Below are 22,239 nucleotides of genomic sequence, written 5' to 3'. Positions count from 1 at the left end.
AGGGCTTTTGAATCCCAATGGACACTTGACGGGATGAGCACTAAGTGCTATACTATATGTTGGCAAATTGAACTCCAATTAAAAAAAAAATAAAAATAAAAATAAAATTGAATCCCAATGGATAAGGCACATTTGAAAAACAAGTTCTTATAAGGAAGAGAATTTTTTTTTCTTTCGTCTCTAGCTCATGGTGCCTTGGATAGATTTGTGGTTACTGCAGAGTCCTAAAATGAATGCTCTAATGTCAAAAGGCTGGGTGGTAGGTTCTAGTAACTGCCTGGGATTTGTGCATTGCTTTGTTGACTTGTCATTATGCAACGCATCACCGTTCAGTAAATCACGCAAATGTAGCATGTTCAGCTGTCCCGGATAAGAGAATGCAATTGGAAGCAGCAGTACCTAACATATCTGCAAATCCTTTCAACTAAGTACTAGTCTTTTCTATCATTTTATTTTATTTTACTAGTTTTTTTCTATAGTTTCTCCAGATCTTATCAACCCTTCCTTAGGAAAATTTGGGGACTAAAAAATATTCACTTGCTTCTAAAATTGTGATTCTCATCTTCAAATGTATACACCAGTGTGCAATATTCTACAGAGATCGGAAGGGGTGTTCCTGAAGCCAGCATGTTCAACGGGCCAGGAGATCCAGTTTATGTAACAATTACCAGCCTCCATAGAATAAGTCATAGCTTTGCATTTTCCCAACCCTGTGATATCAGACTGTGTGTCTATATGTCTGTTAGCCTGAAACAAAGGAAGTAATTGTTTCTAGTCTTCTCTGCAGGTCAGACCATGCCTGCAAAATCGCATCCAGTGCTGGCCATCAGAACCGAGGGCCAATAAGGATGGCAGCAAGCCCATTGGGAAGAGGACGATCCAGCATGAAAGGAAAGGCCAAACCACTCTCCAAGTGCTTAATCATAACCAAAGCTGTGTAACCTGCAGAAAAGCCCAGCGTGGGGAGTGGGACATGGCAAAATGGTGACTTAATATTAAGAGCTGACCTGTAAGAACACGATTATATTTGTCTGTAGATTCCAGAGAATCTGTGATGGTAATGAAAAGGACCTAGGGAGACAGGTCAGACCCCATGCAGACAACCTACATTGTGTCTGGAGCCCGGGAGCTCCCAGTGGGACCCCCAGCCAGAAAGGGGCCATGGAAGATTTTCCAAACATGAAACTGCACTAGAATCCCCACTGCTTCTCCCAGCCCTGACTCCATCAATTAGTCCTCTCCTTCTCCCTGTCTTCCAGAGGAACTGCTGCATCTTTCACAAGACTAATGTGAGAATTCAAGGTTAGCAAAAAAACAAAAACAAAAAAACCCACAAGACACTAATTCAAGGGGATACATGCACCCCTAGATTTATAGCAGCATTCTTTACAATAGCCAAATTATAGAAGCAGCCAAGTGTCCACGGATAGACAAATGGATAAAGAAGATGGGGTGTATAGACAATAGAATATTACTCGTCCATAAGAAAGATGGAAATCTTACCATTTGCAACAACATGGATGGATCTAGAGAGTATAGTGCTAAGCAAAAAAAGTCAATCAGAGAAAGACAAATGTCATATGATTTCATCCATATGTGGAATTTAAGAAACAAATGAGCAAAGGAAGAAAAAAGAGAGGGACAAACCAAGAAACAAACTCGAAACTATAGAGAACAAACTGATGGTGGCCAGAGGGGAGGTGGAGGGATGGGGGACGTTGGTGATAGGGATGAAGGAGCGCATTTGTCGTGATGAGCACTGAGTAAGGTAGAGAATTGCTGAATCACTTTTTTTTTTTTTTGCTGAATCACTATATTGTACACCTGAAGCTAACATCACACTGTACGTTAACTACACTGAAATTAAAATTTAAAACTTCATTAAAAAAATAAAGACACTTGCATCTTAGTGAAAAAATAAAAGAATTCTGGCTTCTGCTTCCCGGTACCCCACCAGAGCAACTCAGAGGAATAGCAGTCTGCGTGGAGATGGGAACACCACCCTCGGGTTCTGCTGCACCTGCACTGAAGCCAGCTGTGCTCTCCCCTCCACCCACCCGCCAAGACACACACTCCCCTCAGAAGATGACCTGGGTGCATAGGAACAGAGAAGGCCACTGAGTCTTCTGCCCCAGGAGGAGAAAAAAGACAAGAGAACTCTGTCTAAAGGGATCCTGCAAGGGGTGCCTGGGTGGCTCAACTGGTTAAGCATCTGACTCTTGATTTTAGCTCAGGTCATGATCGCAGGGTCGTGAGATTAAGCCCCATGCTGGGTGTGGAGCCTGCCTGAGATTCTCTCTCTCTCTCTCCGTCCCCCTCTTGCTGCCTGTTCCTCCACCTCTCTCTCAAAAACTAAATAAAATGAAGGGATTCTGGTCTCAGAAGAGTTTCAGATCTGCCCCTGAGCCAGTTCCCAGGTTCTATCTGTAAGGTAATCCAAGTACCCAGAGAGAAAGTGGCTGCTACCCCTGATCGCCACACTAAAGTTGACCTGGGCCTCAGCCAAACTCTGTCTTTTCCTCCTAGAACAGTGAGGATATTTAAAAAAAAAAAAATCCCATAGGTCTTTCTGGAATCTGGGGAGTCCTGGGTATGCCACTTATGAGACCCCCTGCATGTCACCTCAAGACCTCAGTCTCCACAATGGAAAGCAAGGAAGTGGGGACAGAGGATCATCAGCTCTGACCTGTCTGTGATGTGACCTTGTGGGTTCAGACAATCTTGCATCACCATCCTTGCCAAACACACACAGGCGTCACTGTCAATCTGGGGTCCGTGGCACCCCTGGGCAACTCTAATCATTTCAAAGGATACTTGAGATAGTTTCAAAAGAAGGAATTGATGTGAATTCACTTTAATTTTAAAATAGATAACATCCTACCCAATACTTTCTACTCCCCTGGGAGTGTGTGAGCGAAGGTTTGGACATCACTAACCCAATTACAGGAAGTTCTGAGCTTCTTGAATTTCAAATGGGAGGGAGGGAGGGAGACAAGGGGTGAGGGTGGGCAGACAAGGATCTATCCCTGTGCCAACACCCTGCAGTGTTGTCACACCCTGATTTGCAACACTGAACCTATGGCAGTGTGATCTGGCTCAGACAATGCTCCACGGGGCAACGGGGTGCTGGGGAGACCTGCAGACAGACAGATGGCTAGAGAACATCAGAATAAGGGAACATCACCCTAATATACCTGCGTGTACACACACGCACACACACGCTTCTCCAGCAACAGCCTCAAACATCCTACTACACATCAGGTGTCATCACTGTTCTGGCCCCACTATTTCCCCATGCAGTCTAAGTTCAAGCGATGCTGCATCGTTTCCACTTCCTTAAGCTTGTCCTGTTCCCTTCTACCACAGGGCCTTTGGGCATGCTCTTCCCTCTACATGGAATCCTATCCCCTCTTTGTCTGATAACCTTCCATTCTTTCTTCAACCTTAGTTCAACCATCACTAACCTCCCCAACTATATCAATTCTCCCTGCTAGACATTCTTACGAGGCTACTTATCTTTTACTTGAAGTATTTATTACAAAGTTTTCCACTTGTGTGTGCAACTATTATAAAATCTCTCTTCAGCAGATGGACTCTGCAGGAAGGAAAAGACCATTTCTGTTCAAGTATCTAGCACAGTGCCGGGCACATAGTCGTTGCTCAATATATATTTTTAAATGAACGCTTAAATGTCATATCGTGAATCGTAATGCTTGGTTGCGAAAATATATTCATCATAGTAAACATGATAAAAACTAGTTATAATAAAAATATAATCATCCTAATAAAAAGAAATGAACTAAGTATGTACTAATGTTAAAAATGCCAGTGCCCTTATCAAAAATTAAGCAGGAGGGAAGTCACAAAGAAGGTACTCATGCAACAAGCCATTTCTGAATGCTTACTATGTGCAAGGTACAATGGGGGAGGGGAGTAAGCCTCTTTTAAAAAGGCTGGGGGGTTCCTGGGTGACTCAGTCGGTTAGGCATCCCACTCTCGATTTCGGCTCAGGTCATGATCTCAGGGTTATGGGATTGAGGCCTGCATCAGGCTCCACTCTCAGTACAAAGTGTGCTTCTCCCTCTCCCTCTGCTGATCCCCCTGCTTGTGCTCTCTCTCTCACACATACATAAATAAATAAAGTATTTTAAAAAAAATAGGGAGGGCAGCCCAGGTGGCTCAGCGGTTTAGCGCCACCTTTGGTCTGGGACGTGATCCTGGAGACCCGGGATCGAGTCACATGTCGGGTTCCCTGCATGGAGCCTGCTTCTCCTTCTGCTCCCCCCCCCATGAATAAATAAATAAAATCTTAAAATAAAATAAAATATCTTTAAAAAAGACAATAGGGAGGTAAACCATTAATATATGCCTCTATTCTCAAAGAGGTCAAGATCTAGTAGAAATACAGTGTCTCCAGCAAGAAAAAACAAGTACACAAAATTCAGAACAAGATACCCACTGGAGAGGGAAAACAGATTGGTAAAACAGGAGATTGTGAATAGACCCTAAAATGAAACGTTCATATGATGTTTCTATTCACAAATGATAAAGGGGTCTTGGGACAGCTCTATGAAACCTAAGAATTCACTGAACAGAAAATGACCATTCTCACTAAGACTCTAATTAAATATATTATAGTTGTATCCGGTTGTGCTGGTACCTGCCACTAATCCAGGCTGGACAAGTATTGCAGAGTGGGGTTGTCATGGCTCCTGAAAAAAAAATTAAAAAAAATAAAAAGCAATCGGCTATAAGAGACAGCACAGCGCATTTCTAGATGGGAACGTGGTGAATGTCACGGGACACTTGCAGAATAGCCCCATTAACAGTTCTGGACAAGGAAGGAAGCTCCTAGGGTGGGGACGGCTGGCAGAGCAGAACCGACAAATAGGCATTTATTTTCCCTTTCCTTCCAGATACCTCATGAAATTTCAAGGAAACTTCAGGACTTAATAACTCACAATGAGGAAAACAGGAAGGGGCATCTTCCGTGGGAAAGCTATGTAATCAAATTTGGAAGTCAAGAAAGGGAAAGGTGGCCTAAAGAAAGGACGTGACGTGTCTCAAGCTGCCTCCAGGACACCTGCAAAGGGGACAGCAGCTGAGGAAGGGGCCCCCAGCCCAGCAGAACCTCCAACAGGTGCTGGAGCCAGAACCACACGGTGCCCCAGGGTCCTGCCCTGCAAACCTGGCCCTTTATTCCAGAGCAACTGGAAGCCGTTAGTGCTTCCAGTCAACTTTCCTATTCGCTCCGTGCTAAAGAAAAACAGACAACCATCAACCACCAGACATTTGAGGAAACCCTGAACCGTGAAAGAGAAAGAATGATAAACAGACATCAGGGGCTGGGGGGATCTCAACTCCCGAACACGTTTAAAAATGATGAAGAGAATAGAACAGAGATGAGTAAGAAGAAACCCCCAAACCAGAACCTCAGATCTGGGAAGATAGTTCATTCATAAGACAAGCAAACCCACTTGATGGGATGATCACTGGGTGTTATACTATATGTTAGCAAATTGAATTTAAACTTTAAAAAATGTAGAAGAAGAAGAAGAAGAAGAAGAAGAAAAAGAAAAAGAAGAAGAAGAAGAAGGAGACAAGCAAACCAAAGTGTTGTGAAAGAAAAAAAAAATTGAAGAACAAAAAGGAACTTTTAAAAATAAAAATGCAATAGCCAGAAGTAATCATGACAAGAAAAAAGAAATAGAAGATGAAATTAATGAAAGACCATAAGCCTGAGAGGCGGGCGGCACGAGATAGAAGACAGGCGACCTAAAGAAGGTTCTTCTCAAGGTCCCTTTCCCTGTCATCTGCTTAAACATCTCATCTGCTGACGTGTTCAATGACAAGCGCATCGCCCTCCAGGAAACCAGGTTCTAAGCACAACACATGACAAGACACATGTGCCTTCCACTGGGAGGCACATCAGTGCGAAGTTTCTGGACACAGAAGACTTATAGAAGATGCTAAATGCTTCTGGGCAGAAAATAATAATGAGAAAAGTTCACCCAGGAGGGAGCCCAGGTCAGACTGGCACGTGGGTAACATCAGCTACTAGAAGTCAGCGCACCGATGCGCTCACGATTCTGTGGCACATTAATACCAGCCTCAAATTCAAATTCCAAACAAACTACCAAATGGAAAGCCAGATTGAAAAGAAGATCAAGGGGCAGCCCGGGTGCTCAGCGGTTTAGGGCCGCCTTCAGCCCAGGGCCTGATCCTGGAGTCCCAGGATCGAGTCCCGCATCAGGCTCCCTGCATGGAGCCTGCTTCTCCCTCTGCCTGTGTCTCTGCCTCCCTCTCTCTCTGTGTCTCTCATGAATAAATAAATAAAATCTTAAAAAAAAAAAAAGAAGACCAAGACATGCAAGGATCCAAAGACTTATCTTCTCTCTCCCCTTTCTGGGAGGCTGCATGAAAACGATCTCCACTGGGGCATGTGGGTGGCTCAGCAGTTGAGCATCTGCCTTTGGCCCAGAGTGTGATCCTGGGGTCCTGGGATCGAGTCCTGCATACGGCTCCCCACAGGAAGTCTGCTTCTCCCTCTGCCTACGTCTCTGCATCTGTCTCTCATGAATAAATAAATAAAATCTTAAAGAAAAAAAAAACCTTCAGTTTTCGCTTTCTTTTAAACAGTAAATTGAAAAAGAAAGCAAGAATCTGGGTAGCAGTGGATCTCGTGAGGGTCCCCCAATGTCACAGCTCTGATGCAGGACTTAAGAGCCAGCGGAGGAGGGAGGTCTCCTGAGGAGAGGAGGGGAAAAGCGGACCCACACAGCTGAGAGTCTGGGAAGTCAGGCCACATGCTAAAGGTACAAAATGCAAGGAATAAATGACAAGAATTTGAAACTGCTCAACAGAGACCCTTCTTATGGAGGCAGCACTTCATCGTGCTTAGGAACAAAGTCTCTGGAGCTAGAGGTGTGGGTTCAAATCCTAACCCTGGCCCTTGTGTGACTTTGGGCAAGTGGCTCAGCCTCTCGGCCACAACATCTCTCAAACAGAGACAAAAATAGGACCAACCTATACAGCTGCTGGGAAGAGCTGAATGAGTGCCTATGAATAATGCTTTTAGCCAAGAACCTGCCACGTAACAAACCACCACAGAAAGATTTGTTAAATAAATAAGAAAGCCAGTGAGCTATCTGAAAGTCATAGGCATCCAGAGAAGACAGATCCCAATTAAAGCAAGTTAGTGTTTTAAAATATGTTTATTTTTTAAAATATGTTTAAAACAGTTTAAGATATGTTTTACGGGGTTTAAAATATTCAAAATAAAATATATTTATATAAATTTAAAATTGAAATTTCAAATTTAAATACTTTTTAAGTACATGTTAAATGTACTTTTTAAAGCATACATTAAGTATATATATATATATATATATATATATATAATTTAGATTTTGTTTATTTATTCATGAGAGACTCAGGGAGAGAGAGGCAGAGACACAGGCAGAGGGAGAAGCAAGCTCCCTGATGGGACTCAATCCCAGGACCCCAGGATCACGACCTGAGCAGAAGGCAGACACTCAACCTCTGAGCCACCCAGGCGTCCCTAAATATATTTTTAAGTAAATAAGGGCTTAAAAATAATGAATGTGAGGGTTTCCAAGTGGCAGACTAAGGGAAAGGCTTAAGGACTGTATGTGGGGGAGGTGGAGGGATGGGGGCAGAGAGTGGGAAGCACACATTTCTTCCCGAGGAAAGGCCCCCAGGAAAAACACCTCCCCCAGGAAGAACAACGGGGGGGGGGGCGGGGGGGAGGGACTCCATATATAAGAAAAGGCAGAGTCTGAATACAGAATAAACTAAAACAGGGTGAGATCATACATAAACGGCAGAGTACGAGAAAGGAGAACGCACTTGCCCCTGCTGCTCTGTGCAAACAAGCACATTTTGCTCCATCAGAGTGGAAGTCCCAGGAGGACGTGCAGAGGGACGGGGAAATAGCAGGTCCAGGACACTGTGGCTGCATCCGTGGCCCGTATTTCCTAGCTGATTTTCTAGAAACCAGGCACGTGGAGCGCTTTGATGACCTTTTTCAAAACTAAATTTAAATCGAAACAGAATCACTTCCCTCCCACCCACCCACCCCTCTGCCAAGAAATGCTCCCTCCACGGAGACTACATTTTAAATCCAGTCCTTTTGCAACTCAAAGATGGCAAGGAAGGCAAAGTTTAGGTTTGAAAACCTAAAGCGACAAGTTTCAAGTAACTGGACCAGAATAACCCAGGATTCTTAGACTCGCTGCTCTTACAAGAAAGGCTGTAACCAGAGCCAAGAGGAGGCATTTGCAAGCACACGCTGTTCATCCCAAACACACAGGAAAGATGTGCAGGCTTAATGTAACAAGCGGCTCTACGCACTCCCTCTCCTCTCCTCGCCCAGCAAGATGGGTTAAGGGGTTTGGATGAACGTTTCCTTGCTCGACTGTCCCTCCAGAATCTGTGTGTGTGTGTGTGCGTGTGTGTGTGTGTGTGTGTGTCAGACGTCCCTCGGGTCCATGAAAAATCAGTCACCGGCTTCTCTGTACTAATGAGCCCCTATAACCCCATGGTGGCACACTGCACAGAGCGTTGTCACTGTGCCCCTTGTATTCGGCTACCTCTTCTTTAAAAAAAAAAAAAAAAAAAAATTTTTATTTATTCATGAGAGACACACAGAGAGAGAGAGAGAGGCAGAGACACAGGCAGAGGGAGAAGCAGGCTCCATGCAGGGAGCCCGATATAGGACTCGATCCCAGGACTCCAGGATCACACCCTGGGCCGAAGGCAGGTGCTAAACTGCTGAGCCACCCAGGGATCCCCTCGGCTACCTCTTCTAATGACTGGAGAGGCCTTGAAGGAAAGGACTGACCATGACACGCTCGTCACTGATTCCGGGGTACCCAGCACATCTGCACAGCACCCAGGACGGAGACAGAGAGCCCCCTCCTGCCCTTGGAGACGGCAGCCATGCAAAGTTCAGGACTTGCAGCCCAGACCTTGCCCCCACCTGCCGGCCACCTCCAGACGGTCCACAAGCACCTCACACTCAACCAGGCCAACCATGAACTGCTAACTGGTCTCCCTGCCTCCCAGCCCACCCCCGACTGGCCTCTGACGGGGCATCGCCTGCTTTAGGACCTTCCAGGCCACCGGCCCCCGTTCCCATTACCTGTACAGTCAAGTCCCAGGTCCTCAGGAAGGCAGACACGGCCCGCCATCGGCACCCCTGCTTCCCGCTCCCCGGTTCTCTCCCGCTGCTCCCCGGCCCTACCACGGCAGCTCACGGCGCTGCCTCCCACCCCCGAGCCTGCCGACGACGGACGACGACGGACGGCTCTCTCAAGACTCTGCAGAGACTCGCTGTGTCCTGGTGGCCGTTTTTCCTGAATTGCTTCTAAACTCTCCACCCACCTGAGCTGAGTTACAGGCCCCGCTCTTCTGCCGCACGATGCCTCGTGCTAAAAGGCAAGCCCCTTAGTTCCCGATTGCATGAGCTCCCCACGTGCACACGCGGCGCTGAAGCTCAGAGAAGCAAGCAGCAAGCGTGCTCGATGACACACGTCCTCTAAGTGGCGGAGCTGAGGGTCCAGGGCCAGGATTTGTCCTCCTAATTCAGTTCTCCTGGAGTTTGTCACTTTGGTCGAGACTTTGTCACTTCACCCTCGAGACAGAAGCTTCCTACTTGGCACCTCCTGTCCGCTGCTTCTGATCGTGTTGCGGGATGAGCCGGGTGAAGGGCAGCACAGGGCCTGTGGGAGAGGCCCGGCAGATCGCCCCCCTCCGCCTCCCCTCTTGTGCACCGTAGCCGCGGGGATGGGGCCAGAGGCTGGGGCTGGGAACCCGGTGGGCTAGGGAATGGGGACTTGGCGCCGGGAAGCAGCCTGTGCCTGCCTGCCTGCAAGCCCACCCGCAGGAGGGGAGGCTCACTTACGGGGCCTTCCTGCCTCTGCTCTGCTCCCTGGAGGATGGCTCCCCTCACTCCGGGCTCAACTGCCACCAACTGCCCGCTGGTCAGGATTCCTGGCCTCTGATTGGGCCCCATCCCTGTCAATCCCCTGGGAAACCGAGTCCCTGGGCCAAGGCCTCCCTCCGCTACCTTCTTCATTCATTCAATTGGAGCCTGTGGATTCATCTCCCAGGTGGGTGAGAGACTCTCCCCCTGGCCCGCACCACGGGGCCTCCTAAGTCCCCTGCAAATCCTCCCGTTCCACATTCCATTCCTGAGTCCCTCTCCAGACTGGGAGCTCTCAGAGAGCGGGGACATGCTCCTCTTGCTCTGTCTCCCCAAGGCGTAGGACAGGCCGCAAGGGACAGATGAGTGTCCAGGCTTCATCTCTCCTCCCCTGGATCATTCCAAAAGCCTCTTCTTGGGCCTCGCCACCCCCTAACTTATCCCTAAGTCCATCCTCCGCAGGAAAAGAGCTCAGGTTTAAGGCGCATGCGGGTATACAGCAGGTGGTGTGATGTCCAGCTCGAGGGCAAGGTGAGGGCAGCGTGAGGCAGGAACTGGAGATGCAGGTGGGGGCCGCCAGCCGAGCGTGGCTGCAGAATTCCCCTCCCCAGCAGTGAAGGCTCCCGAGGCCAGATCCAGGAGAAGCCCAGAAGCCGGGTCAGGCAGGGGGTGCAGGATGGCATGGACCCTCACATTGCCAGACATGCAGTCTCGGGGGAACCCAAAGGAAGCGTCCGTGGACAGCAAAGCACTAAATACGGTCCCGGGGACAATCTGCAAGGCCTGGCCTAAGGCTTGGGGACCACAGGGAACCGTGGGATGAAGGCCGGAGGACCGGGAACCAGAGGGTGCAGGAGAAGCAGAATGTGCAGAAGTGCCTTGAGGGGCTTGGGGCAGCTACATGGGACCGCACCCACCGTAAGGACTTAAGGACATAAGGACAGTCCACCGAGGGTGACCAACAAACGGCTCAGATAACAAGACGAGCCTTTCCCTGTGGGCACTAGGGAGCCATGGAAGCCTTTTAATCAGGGAGGCGACAAAATCATTTCTGGGCCTGGGGGAGGATAGATCCAGGGAGATGAGGTTAGATATTAGCCAAAATGTTCTTAGCTTCATCCCGGGCTTCTGGAACCCTCAGAAGGAGCTGCAGGCCGTCTGCAAGCATCGGGGGAACGGCGGGGTCCGGAGCGGCACACGACAGTTTGTCAGAGCATTTGCTCCGTCAATGGCACATTCACAGCAACTTCACTCACGTTGATGTTCGAGGGCCACACATTTCTGATCCAGCCAGGGTCTCTCATCATTGGAATCTGAAAAAGAAAAACATGGGAAATTGATGAGCGGAAATGTTCTGGAAATAGTGGTCATGATTGCACAACCCTGTGCCTAGGCTAACACCTGCTGGACTGTATCCTAGAACACGGTGAAGTTTAGGGCATGTATTTACATCTCAGTGAAAGGAAAGTAAGTAAGAAGAAGACGTGGTGGGGATTCCTGGGTGGCTCAGTGGTTGAGCATCTGCCTTGGGCTCAGGGTGTGATCCCGGAGTCCCAGGATCAAGTCCTGCATCGGGCTCCCTGCATGGAGCCTGCTTCTCCCTCTGTCTGTGTCTCTGCCTCTCTCTGTGTGTCTCTCATGAATAAATAAATAAAATCTTTTAAAAAGAAGATGTGGTGAGTTTTCTCCAAGCGTGTTTACAGAGAGTGTGAGGTCTGGGTCACATGGGGCACATTATGGGGTCATAAATGTCTCCCCCCAGCTGCACTGTCTCCACCTCTCCTCCTTCCCAAAGCACACGTGGGGTGACATAGAGAAACACTGGGACTTGGAGTCAGAAGTCATGCGTTCCCGGTGCTGCTCCCAGTTTCTTAACTGTGGCTGCACAAGGCTTGTTTTCTCAGCTGTGAAATGGGTGTAACAGCAAGCCCAGAGCTGATGGGCGAGCAGTGAGCACTGCTGGAGTCCATTCGGGCTAGCACATGAACCAGCTGGTGAGATCGCTGGTGTGACACTACCCGGGCAAGGGGGGCCTGTGGGGGCTGCTGTGTCTACAGGCGCCCGGGTCAGGTCCCCAGAGTGCCTCTCCCACGCAGGTGTAGCCCAGCCTGTCTAAGGGACCTGTTGAATTTTTGTAGGCCTCAAATTCATCTTACATTATACCCCAAAATATATGTGGCCTGGGTTCAGCTACGGCAGCCCAGAATCAACAACCTTTGAAGCCCCTTATACCTTGTTGCCTTGTCCTGTCGCCCCCTCGCCCTGTCACCCTACCTGCTACCCATCAGGCACGTGTTTTCCAGCCCGTGTCGGTCATTGTTGATAGTTAACTGTGTTACTTTATGTCACTGTTAATATACTGAGTTTCCCTCAGGGGTCCTGTACTTAGTAGGCAGTGGAAATGCAGAGATGAGAAGATGTAAATCCTGTCCCGGAGTCACTCGCAATCTAGCAGGGGTCAGGCAGGAAGACGGGTAGAAAAGTGTGTCGTGGCCATGGCTGCCATCAAGACATGGGTTCCCTGGGTGCACAGGAGGGAGCCAACGGGTGTCCTGCAGAGAACACAAGGAACTCTGTGCCATCTGCAGAAGGTGACGTCTGAGCTGCTTCTGAAGGGTAAGTGGGGCTCTCAGAGAAGAAGGGGCAAAGGCCTTTCCAAACGGAGAAGACAGCGTGTTCAAAGAAACAAAGGCATCACCTGTATGTTTAGAGAACAGCACAGAGGGCCCTGTGTCGGGAACACTGGGAGGGAGTGTTGGTGGGGCCATGGGCAGGATGTGGGTAAAGTGGGGCCATGTTCGTTTTTAGAAAAATGTCCTCCCCGAGCAAGACCTTTTAGGAGGCCACATGTAAGCAGACAGGAGGGGAACTGCTACGGTCGTTTCAGCGAAGAGGCCCGAGGCCCTGGTCTGGGCTGCAGAACTCAGGGACTCCAGAGAACACAGTCTGAGAACCATCGCTGGGCATGATGGGAAGTACAGAGGAGTGGAATGAGCAGCCCCATGTTTTCAGGATCATTCCGACGTCTGGTATTAGAGGCAAAGGAGTGAATTCAAAGCTTTTCCAGCCAAGTATGGCCAGGGGAGAGCCAAGGTGGGAACAGCGGAGGGCCGAAGAGGAGGGGGTGGCTGAGGGTACCTCCTAGCAGTGGGTGATTTGGACTGGCTGGGTGGGCAGAGAGGGAGCTTTTGAGGATGATTGAGTCTGTGGCCTGGGGGACTCGGTAAAGGATGGCATCCTTAACTGGATGAGGAAAACCAGGAGGATAAATTTTGAGAGGACTCTTCTAGAGTCCTGGAACCACATCTGGAATAAGGAGAGAGTTCCCTAGGACAGGCCCCGGAAAGCGGGCAGATGTGAGTCAAGGGATCCCACCCAAGTCTGAAACTGTGTTGAAAGTGGGGCCAGAAGTTGGGGTTCTTCATCCATAAACTGCTTGGCATGGCCATTAATTCAGTCCTGGACACAACCACATGATGCATTTGAAACATTTCTGAGAATCCAGTTACCGCTCCCATTTGAGCTCCCGCAGAATATTACAGCATGCTATGAAAAAAAAAAATCATGCAGCTTGAATGGAGCTGTTCTAGATCATCCAACTCAAATTCCTCCTGGGGCACGCGCACTCGCTGGGTACAATGGTTGTACTCATTTCACACTCACGAGGCGGGCTAGGAAGGCCGCAGCAGTTTAAATCTACAATGCTTGCATTTGATCCCCATGACAAACAAAGTTTCAAATCAAATACCAAATGTATGTTTTCCTGCCAGGGGAACTCTGAACCCTCCAAGAGTTTGGTTTGATTTCAGAGATTAAATATGAACAACACAAGAACACTCAAAATGGCAAACTTGTGAACTACAATGACAATTTCTCTCAAAGATGAGAAGAAAATTATCTCATTCCACCCCACAACTATTTGTCCATTGGCATCCAAAATTCTTAACATGGAATTTGAAGCGCAGCCTTCGGAGCCTGTTTACCAACCAGCAAGTGGTCACGGTGGACGCCAAAAACGACATTGGGGTTTGAACCCCAGGCCTTCCGCTAAGAGCTGTGTGGCCCTCAGCACAGAATTCTATCTTTGCAAACCTCAGTATTCTCATCTGTAAAGAGAGGAGAATGATAAAATAGTTGCCCCAGAGCTGACCTAAGAATCAAGAGAGAATCCACACCAAACAAGAATGCTCCTCACGAATACTAGTTGCTACTCGTGGGTGATGATCATTCGGTTGAGACCCGGTCTCAGGAATGAGTGAGCGTCTTCTGAACGGCCAGCTTGCTTTTACCTTATTTATGCTGTGACCCGCTCGGGTCATTTACGTCTGAGTTGCAGATCCAACCTTTCTGCTCCCCCTCTGCTGGGTGATAGGACTCCAGGAAATGCATGTTTGTGCTGGTCGTGTTTGTGGTTCTATTTTCCATCTCTACTTCTTTTTTATTTTCTCCTTTTATTCCTCATTTAACTTAAATGTATACGGCCGTGGACTGAATGTGCATGTCCTCACCACATTCAGACGTGATGCCCTGATACCCCATCCCACAGCCATTGGGGGTGGGACTTTGGGAGGTGATGAGGTCATGAAAGCCTTCGTGAAGCGGTTAGTGCCTTCTAAGAAGAGATAAGAGAGATGTCTCTGCCGTGTGAGCACTCATCAGGAACACGGCTGTCTACAAGCCAAGAAGAGGGCTCCCAACAAAACCCGGCCACACTGGAACCCAAATCCTGAACATCCAGCCTCCAGAGCTTGGAAGCAATGCCTGTTGTTTAAGGCACCCAACCTATAGTATTTTTGTTATTGCAGCCTGAGCTGATGGACCAAGATCCTGTTCTGTTTCGAACCATCTCTTGTCCATGGTTATATACAATAAAGGATACACAGACTGACAGATAAATAGGTAGACAAAGAGATATAGAGGAATGGGGACATGCTCGGCGAATGAACATAGTAAATGTGATTGGATGAACAGACAGAAGATAAGTAGACCCCTTCCTACTGTCTTTTCATTTGATGCTGGATTGTTTCGTTTGCCACTTGACCACATGGATCGGTACGGAGTAAAGAGCACTTGAAATAGAACCACAAAGACTAATCGTGGTCTTGTTGGGGCCTTGCCACTTAGAAGCGGAATTGTACGGGAAGTTTCCTCTTCTAAAGAACCGACATGGGGGCGCCTGGGTGGCTCAGTCTGTTGAGCATCCAACTCTTGGTTTTGGCTCAGGTGGTGATCTCAGATCAGGAGATCGAGCCCTGCATCAGGCTCCGCGCTCAGCTTGGAGTCTGCTTCAGATTCTCTGTCTCCCTCTTCCTCTCCTTCTCCCTCCAGCTCACACGCTCTTTCTCTCTCAAGTAAGTAAATAAATAGTGAGCCGACACGGCATCACATCCCTTGGGGATGCTATGAGAGTCTACTGAAAGGCGCACTTGAAGGTGACCAGCCACACTATGTACTGTAAGGCTGAATTTGAATCTCAGTTGCGTCTTTATGAAGATCAAGACCCAGGTGGCAATCCCTCTGTGTTCCTCACAGGGCCTGGCTCACGGCTCCAACCCAGCCCACCACTTGCTGGGGCTTCCCCCTGTGGGACCTGGGTCCAAATTCCCCTTCAGCTCTGTGGGCTCCTGAGCTCTTGCTGCATTTTCACTGATGGACATACATTTGGACAGTAGGTTCCCACAGGCATGGAAAGGGAGACAGAAATGCTTCCAGATTAGCAGGCAGAAAGTCCACAGCAATAGTCCAGGACGTTCCCAGTTTACAAATGGGGCATGCTGAAGGCCATTTGTCAACTTATTTTGGAGTAGAGAATAATATTCTCACACTGCAACATTTCTATCCAAGCAAGCTCTCTCTCCCAGGAAAGGGAAGACAGAGGAATCCACAGTGCACCTTATAGTGGAGTCTTCAGAGCCCTGAGATCCATGTACAAAGCCTACTTTTATGGGAAAATTCATTCAAGCTCCACCTGAAGTTTCCAGGAGCACACAGGACCTGTCCGGGATGTGATGTAAAGACCATCGTTCCAGGGCTTGGGCAATTCTGGCTTTAGTTCTGTTTCTCCCCTGCAGGGGGAGGTCAGGGAGGCTTGGGCCAGATACTTCCCTTTCCTGGGTCTCAATTTTTCCAGCAGTCAAAAGATGGGAGCTGCACTAGGTGAGTCCTACACAATTTTTTTAATCTCCCAAATCCTGTAAGGCTACACGTGTGTGCGCCCCTACATCATGATTCCAATGACAAAATCCCCTTGCTTTGCTCTGTCAATATGACTTGAGGTGAAAGAAGATAGTAAGGGGTGGTTTGTTCTGGTTGAGGGAGGGGCTGCACAGATGGGGTGAAGTAGATGACGTTACAGGTCGGGGCTGAAATTAGACCAGGTCAGGCCCTAACCTGGACCCTACCCCGAGAGCTCCTTAGACCCCCCAGGAATGGTAAGAGCATCTGCAGTCAAGGGAATTGGATCTAAGTCCTGGAAACAATATTTAATAAGGCCTGATGTGGAGTAGATCACTTCATGTCCTAGAAATTCCTTTGCTTCAATTACAAAGTGAGGGAAATGATACTTCTTCCACCTTCACAGCTAGCAAGGGCTCTCTGACCCACTCTCGGAGCTCATGGGATGATGCTGGACCCACCAGGATAATCCAGGATAATCCCCCTATTTTAAGGTCAGTAATGGGTAACCTTAATTCCATCGGCAACCTTAATTCTTTTTCTCCATGTAATTAATATATTCACAGGTTCCAAGGATTGGGACATGGATATCTTTGAGGCACCACCATTCTGACTGGCACAGCCTCTTAATGGGATCGCCCACATCGCCATCTGCTATCCTGCGGTTCACTCTCCGTGCCACAGCCAGGCTCATCTTCTTGACAATCTGAGTGTGCGGCTGAAAACCATTCAAGTAAATATATAATATGTATGCAATGTTTGAAACCCTTCCCTAACGGGGTGAACAAAGTTCCCACCCACCTGTCCAGTCTCGTCTGCCACTTGCTCCCTGTGATCTCTCTGATCCAGTCACGCTGGCCTTTTAATCCCTCGTATTCAACCTACTGCTTCCAGCCACAGGGCCTTTGCACTCTGCCTGAGACACATCTCAGCTGCTTAGCTACTACTCATTGCCAGACCAAACCACGGCCAAGTGTCACCTCCTCAGAGAGGCGGTCCCTGGCCTCCTCAACTTGATCACATCATAACTGCACCCCCTCAGCACCCTCATCACTCCTCCACAGCATTCAACGCAGATTGCATAGTTATGTTTGTCTGCCTAACTGTTCAGCTAATGCCAGCATCCTCCATAGGGACAGTGCCCATTGTCCTGGTCATTGTAACCCCAGCAATGGCAGCTATTCAACAAATACTTGCTGAATGGAAGAATAAAAGCAAGATTTTCTCCATAGACACACGAGGACCCTGGAGCTCAGGAGGTTGAGGGACTTAGCCGAGGTCGCAGAGCTAGCAATCTGGGGTATGTGAGCTGGGATGTGACCCAGGTTTGGCTGACTTCAGAGCCAGGGCATCACTCCACCTGCATTTCAGGCTACTGGTGTGGAAGGGGGCTTTGCACCGTCTGATTTTTGTGCTCCTTCTAGGAGAAAGAGGAAGGCAGCATTGATCTCTGCAGCTCTCTGGTGGCTCCATGTCTTAGACCTTTGTCTGACCAACGTGGTGGCCAGTCACCACCAAAGGGAAGCTCTCACCTGGCACGTCCTCCCAGCCACGTGTGCGAGAGCTGAGCTCCCCTAGGCCTCACCATTGACCAGCGGTGGTTGTCCTGTCCCAGGGCCCAGTGCTTACCCAGACATGTGACACGTAAGTGCACCTGTCTCTGCAGGGTGATCAGCCCATGGGGGCCAAGGCAGAGGAAATCGAATGGATTATAGGCCTGCAATGGGGAATCGGGGGTTGGAGGAGGACCCAGGACTGTGGGATCCCAGCTGTGTGACCATCCTTCCATCAGCCTCAGGATCGCCATGTGGTACAATGAAGGGGCTGGAGTGGACAGAGTCCGTCCCCTCCTGCTCTGACATTCTGTGTTCCCTGGGTGCCCACAGTATGGTCTGTGACTCCAGACTTTGAGCCCACCCGGAACAGTGTCCTGAAAAAGGGACCTGATTTAACTTCTCAGATAGAAATCCCTCCCCATGAAGAAGTGGCCCCAGCACAGGCTCTTCTCCAGGCCTCGCCTTCTATCACAGCCACTGGAAAGACAAGCAAGAGGCGGCCCTCACCACTGCCCCTGCCTCGGGCCCAGATGCACCCCCCAGGAGTGTGCTCTGGAAGGAAGGTTCAGGCCGCACACGGGAGGTGTGGGCTGCGTGCGTGCTTGCTCACGTGTGCATTCGATCGCAGATGGCCTGAGAGTCTTGCTGCCCCCAATCCCCACACACAGGCGGAGTCTAAGAGCCCGGCCCTCCCCTCTGGGCTGGCCTAGGTGTCTTGGGTGCTCAATAAGAGGCAGGATGGGTGTCAGCTTGCAACCCCAGAGGCCAGGTCATAAGAAGCCTTTCTGTGCCCCTGTCAACCTCCTGCAATGCTCTTTCTGGGGGATGCAGCTGCCACATAAAAGGTTAGGTGCCCCTCCCCCCTGCCCCGAGATGCTGGGGCCCAGAGGCTCTGCGCTACCGCTCGGCCAGCAGTCCCCCTGGGCCGGGCCTTCCAGCCATGCGAGGGAAGCAGCCACCGTCACCCTTCCCGACCAGGCCACACCCCAGCCCTGCTCCACTCAGTAGGAGAGGAGGAGTCAAAGAAACATCCAACTGAGCCCTGCCCTAGTCCCGACCCAGGAAATCATGAGATCTAATGAAGGAGCTGCGTTAAGCCATTGGGCCTGGAGGCAATTTGGTTTGGAGAAATACGCAGCCAGACAGGCACGTGCCTTGTGGGCCAGGGGGCTGGCCTTGCATTTCCTTGCGTGTTCCTGTCCAAAACTGCGTCTGTGTGTCTGTGGTGAGCGAGGGACGGGGCCCACTTTTGCAAGCGCATCAATGTGTTTGCTTGTGTCTACACAGTTTGTGTTTCTGTGTGTTTTGATGTGTGGCTGTGGGTGTGCGTGGGTGTGCGTGTGTCAATGGCAAAATAATGAAGTGGACTCCTCCGCGTGAAATCTCTAATCCCACTGTTGAAGTGCCTCCTTGCTTGTTTATGAAAAGAACCCACATGGACCGTAAACGTATGCACACGTGTATGCGTCCATACAGGGATAGAATTGATTGGAAAAACAAGAATGGAGCCTTTAATTAGAGGATTCTAATGGGAAATTTAATTTAACTTAATTTAGTTTAATTTAATTTAATTTAATATAGGCAATCACTGAGCCCCCAATGTTTGCCGGGCACTATGCCAGGGGTTAGGAATCCGGAAAAGAGGAAGACCTACTACAACGTTCTGGGCAGCACCAGGAGCACAGGAAAGACCCTGTGCAGGGTCAGTCCCACGTCAGACCCCGGGGTTCTCAGGGCAATCACACAAGGCTCTTCAAGCCCCGCAAGCCCTGGCCCCCGTGCCTGGAAGATTGGTCACCCTGAGTCTGTGAGTGGGCAGCTCAGGGCCACGCCATCCCCCAAGCAGGGCAGCAGCAGCCCCCAAGGGCTTCTCAGGGGACGGTAGTGAGTGTTGTGCAAAACCAGCTCCATGGTGGGGAGATAGATTTGGGAACATTAGAGAAAACAGAGATACTCTTTTCCTTCATAGCTTCTCAGCACCCTTAGGACATCACCATACATTGCCAGTCTCCAAGAGGGAATATAGAATGTAGCATTTCCCCAAACCATATAATCCTGAAACCCCCTTTGCACTGAACAAATGGTGGTTTTTGTAAGTCAGGTAACTTATTTTGGAGAAATGATGCTACAGAAATTAATAGGTGTTGTGTCCAACCCTGGGGGTCATTCATCCACCCTTCCCAAATCCACCACCACCACCACCACCCACCCCATCCAGTGGAGGTTATGGTAGCAGCTTCAAGAAACCCAAGTCTGAATGGGGAGACTCTTGGGAGGAGTGGGGGGGTGGCTGCGGGCATAAAATAAACAGCAAAACAGGAGTGAATGTTTCTGAACTGAGGTGAGAGCTAGGGAGGATGACCCAGCCCCCCTGCTAGCCCCCAGCACACTCCTCACACAGTTCTTCCTGCAGAGACCCCTGGGCACACGCTAGGGCTCCCCTCCCCTCCCCTCTGAGCTAGGCCAGACCAAGTAAGCCAAGGCCTGTTTTTCTCAAGCATCCCCATTACTTGGTGTATTAACTATGTCTTTTACTCTCTGTATTTTGATGCTTTAATATTGAGGGCCTTGCTGACCATGGAGAACCCAGGCTAGAAACTAGTGTCACTCCAGGCCCTCCCCAGGCTAGAAACCAGTGTCACCTCTCCGCATCACAGAACTCTTATGAAAAAGAAATGTCAGCAATATTTACTTATTTTCCTAAGAATACAAAACCCTTGGGGGCACCTGCGTGGCTCAGTCTGTTAAGTGTCTGACTGTTGGTGTTGGCTCAGGTCATAGTCTCAGGGTGGTGGCGGGATTGAGCCCCATGACCTGACCCAGCTCCACACTCAGCAGGGAGTCTGCTTGAGATCCTCTCCTGCACCCTCTCCCTCCACCTCCACCCCCCCCCACTAACATGTGCAGGGACTCGCACTCTCTCCCTCAAATAAATAAATAAATAAATAAATAAATAAATAAATAAATCTTAAAAAGAAAAAAGGAATGAAAACCGATTCCTAGTTCCAGTTGAAATCCAGCTTTCCATGATTGGCTTCTTCGAGTCCCAGAGTCTGATAATATTGATGAGAAGGCCTTTCCTAGGCAAACCGACCAATCTAGAGCCTGTAACTCAATCACCTCCTTGATGGGGTACTCACTGACTCCGAGGCTAGTCACCTGCCCTGATCCCCGCAGGGCCAGGTACCAGAGCACCAGGAGCAGCCCTAAGCCCCAGAGCCTGCGGGAATCATTCACACTCTCCTGTCCATCCCTTCCCCATGGAAACCACTATAAAGGCTCCTGCCCACGTCTCTCTCCTTGTTCCTTCTGCTTCTTGACCGAGCTAGTGCTTCCACGCGTGGCCCTGTGTGGGGCATGTCATCCCTCCTGTGTCTAGGGGTCTGGGAGTCTGCCTTCATGACAGTCATTTCCAGGTCTATGTGGCCTACCATTCCCGAGTAAAAAAACTCTTGGGTACCCTTAAAACATTTGTCCCCCTGGTGCTGCAAGACCAGAAGGCGAAACTCAGCAGAAATAGCTCTGATGACATCGGGGCATTGACATGCCCGGTGGGGGGGCGGGTTACGCAAAGTGGTTAAGGAACAGCTTCAGCACAGTCCCTGATGTAACCAAACAGACACAGTGGCCCTGGATGTACCAGCGAGCGGCAAGTAGCTTTTTATCAGGGGATTAGAGTATAGACTCTAGAGTCTGACAGGCTTGAGCTCCAATCCTAGACCCATCACAAACTAAATGTGTGGCCTTGATCTACTCATTTGTTTTATCTAATCATTTAGCTCTTATGTGTGTGCTTCCAACTTTTCAACTGCCAAATGGGGATCAGAATATATTGTAATGATGAAATATGGATGAATATGGATTGTAATGATGAAATATGGCTGAAGTTAAGTCACTTAGCACAGAAACCGTTATGCAGATGCAATCAATTAATGCCCTATTTTATTATCATTATTATTATTGCTGCTGCTACTGCATATAACTAAGTGGTACAACTAAAGGTACGACGTGGTTACTCATCCTTATTGACAGACGGTCCATTGTGTTGCCACCTGGGCCAGGTGTTGTGGACAAACTTGAACGTAGAGAAACCAGTGAGGACGGGATTAGTCAAGTCCAGTCATACGTTAATTAGGCACCTGCTACATGCCCGCCCTGTGCTAAGTACTGAGTTCATCCCTGGAGCAATCACGAAGATGACTACGATCTGATCGTTGAGTTATTCATAGGCGAGCAGGAAAAACAGGTGCAGGAACGAATCTGAATAATCCAACCTAACGTGTGCCGGGGGAGCCCCGAGAGGAAGGTCTCCCAGGGAGGGATGAGGCAGGGGTGGCCGGGAGGGTCATCGCAGATGAGCCGGGTGCTGATGATCAAGCAGGAGTTCGCCCAACGAGGGAGGGTGTGGGAAGTGCAAGCAGAGGCGCAAACACCAAGGACACGCACATTACGGCCTCGTTGTGAGCCAGCGAGGGGACTAGAGCACAGAGGGAGCCAAGGAAGAGCAAGGACTCTGGAATTCAGGAAGAGGAGCCGAGGGCTGACACGGAAGGAATCAGGGTG

The 22,239-nt window shown here is 49.3% G+C and overlaps 1 protein-coding gene and 1 long non-coding RNA gene across 2 annotated transcripts in view; one reads left to right on the top strand and one right to left on the bottom strand.

Moving 5' to 3' along the window:
• Positions 1-22,239, bottom strand: part of LPIN1 (lipin 1) — a 131,800-nt gene that overhangs the window by 87,482 nt on the left and 22,079 nt on the right. Inside the window, exon 2 of the mRNA XM_035700478.2 lies at positions 11,203-11,259. Coding sequence (XP_035556371.1) covers positions 11,203-11,259 — 57 coding nt within the window. The remainder of the gene's footprint in view (positions 1-11,202; positions 11,260-22,239) is intronic.
• Positions 9,843-20,406, top strand: LOC112664818 (uncharacterized). The gene is made up of 3 exons (XR_003140010.3): positions 9,843-10,133; positions 16,687-16,853; positions 17,545-20,406. It is a non-coding gene; the product is annotated as an uncharacterized LOC112664818 (long non-coding RNA).

This window comes from Canis lupus, chromosome 17 (genome assembly GCF_003254725.2).
Source record: "Canis lupus dingo isolate Sandy chromosome 17, ASM325472v2, whole genome shotgun sequence".
Taxonomy (NCBI): domain Eukaryota; kingdom Metazoa; phylum Chordata; class Mammalia; order Carnivora; family Canidae; genus Canis; species Canis lupus.
The sequence above is the reverse complement of the archived record's forward strand: the minus strand, read 5'-3'. Positions and strand labels throughout refer to the sequence as shown.